This window comes from Antrostomus carolinensis, unplaced genomic scaffold (assembly GCF_000700745.2).
Source record: "Antrostomus carolinensis isolate BGI_N321 unplaced genomic scaffold, ASM70074v2 scaffold45350, whole genome shotgun sequence".
NCBI classification, from domain to species: domain Eukaryota; kingdom Metazoa; phylum Chordata; class Aves; order Caprimulgiformes; family Caprimulgidae; genus Antrostomus; species Antrostomus carolinensis.
Window position 1 is genome coordinate 5907 of NW_010291539.1, and position 2237 is coordinate 8143.

General features: G+C 42.6%; 1 protein-coding gene across 1 annotated transcript in view; it reads left to right on the forward strand.

Moving 5' to 3' along the window:
- The window catches only part of LOC104531581 (reticulon-4), a 3476-nt gene extending 1682 nt beyond the window's left edge, over positions 1-1794 (forward strand). The window contains exon 2 of the mRNA XM_010176503.2: positions 1-1794. This exon is cut by the window's left edge and continues 749 nt beyond it. Coding sequence (XP_010174805.1) covers positions 1-1752 — 1752 coding nt within the window. The 3' untranslated portion in view covers positions 1753-1794.
- The last annotated feature ends 443 nt before the right edge of the window (positions 1795-2237 follow it).

The following is a 2237-nucleotide window of genomic DNA, read 5'->3' on the forward strand; positions in this document are numbered from 1 at the left end:
GAACCTTCACAGACTTACATCACTTGTACGAAATTTGAATCCTCCATAAGTCCTGACGGTAACAAAGTCAAATCTCTTTCTCCATTAGAGGAAGGCACTTCAGAAAATAGAACCGATGACGAGAAAAAAATTGCAGAAATGAAAGCTCAGACGAGCACAGAACAAGGTGATTTTAGCACTGGAGCAGTTGGCAAGCAGGAAGACCAGGAAGCTGACTATGCTAAAAGAGAGAGCGTATCAGCAGTGCCATCTGACACTGCAGCAAATATGCCTGAAGGTCTTACGCCTGATCTAGTACAAGAAGCATATGAAAGTGAAATGCATGACGTGGCATGTACAAAACTTGGTTATGAAACAAAGATTGATTTAGTTCAAACCTCTGAGTCAGTACAAGAGACTCTGAAACCTGTGGCACAACTCTGTCCCTCATTTGAAGGGTCAGAAGCTGCTCCATCACCAATATTGCCAGATATTGTTATGGAAGCCCCACTGAGCACTGGGACTGCTGGTTCAGAAGCATCTGCTGTGCAGCTTGAAGCTTCCCCGTTAGAAACATTTATTTCTACTGCCAATTATGAGAATGTAAAAGAAGAAACTGAAAAACCTCCCTTATACCAAGAGGCAGTGAATTTATCACTGACACAGGCCCAAGAAGCAAAAGAGGCATTAGCATTTAAAAAACCTGATCATGAGAGTAGCTCCAGTCCTGAAGATACAGAGACTCCATATATATCTATTGCATGTGACTTAATAAAGGAAACAAAGGTCTCTGGTGAACCTGCTTCTCCAGCCTTTACAGACTATTCGAAGACACCAGTAACAGAATGCATTTCTCAGGATGTGCCTGAACACAAGGAACTTGTTGAAAAACTGTCTCCACAGTTTGGAAAATCTGACTTGTTTAATAGCCGGGTGGCTACTGAGAAAGTGAGCGAAGATCCATCTCTCATTTTAAAAAGTAAATCAACTGAGAATATCGTAACTGATGATGAACAGGAGGAACGACTGATGGAGTCAGTAGCTGCCACAGGCAAACCTTATCTGGAGTCTTTCCAACCTGAACTGGACCCTTCCAAAATCGTTGCTGCTCTGCCGTCTGAGCCAACACCTACAAAAATAGCCAAGGCAGAGAAGATTCCTCTTCAAATGGAAGAGCTGAATGCTGTGGCTTACTCAGCTGATGTATCCGTTGCTATGGAACCCAAAACAGGAGACAGCAAAGCTCTCTCACCCATGGAGTCTTCTCCAGTCTCAGAGGAAGAAGACTTTGTGATGTTAGCTCATCCTAAATCTGCTCCTGAGTTTGTGGCAGAAGCCACTGACAGAGAAGTAATGCACAAAGATGAAAGTGAAGAGATCAGTAAGGTGATCAAAGGTGAGAAGAGGCAGTTGCCTTGCCCAGAGCTACCCTGTGATCTGTCTGTAAAGAATGTAGAAGTAAAAGCAGAGGAAGATACTAATGCCTTGAAAAAGTCCTTGGAGGCTACGGACAGGGAAGTGCCTGAAGTATCCATGATGTCCTTACCGGCCACAGATACCTCACCTTTATCTGCTGAAAGAGAGATAGTCAGCATAGTAAAACCAGAAGCTTTTGAGAAAGAAGCTGAGCGAGAAGCTGCTTCTGTTAAAGAAAAGGAAAAACCTACTGCTGTATTTTCAGCAAAGCTGAATAAATCTTCAGGTAATCTGTGTGTGCTGTTTTGCAGTTTGCTAATCTGCCTAATTCTTCAGCTAAACTTAAGCATGTCATGACTTACTCTCCTTAAGTCACTTTCTGTAAACTTCTCTGTGTAGGCTGAGGGTAACAGCAAATGTTAGTGCCTGCACTTCTGCCATTTTCATATTCTGATTGCTTTAGTACTTTTTTTTTTTCCCTCTGTTTATCAGGGATGGACTCACTGTCTCCAGTTTTCTCTTTCAGTTCTGCTGGTGATCTGTTGATACAGAAATAAGTCACTACTCACTGCAGGCTCTTCTGTGGTTGTCTATGGGCTGGGCATTGGCTCTTAATATGTGATAGTAAGCCAAGAGTGGTGTTTCAGTCTGCTGTGTGTACATGATTTGAAGAGGCATTTCTGTCTTTTCATACACAATTCAGACATCAGACTTTGAAACTTAGGAAAATACCCTTGTTGCTACTGTATGTACAACTCGTGTCTGGAATCTGGAAGAGACTTGTGCATCTCCACTCACGTACAGCTTGCATTTGATCAAGGCCAGTGGTTTAAAATAAATGG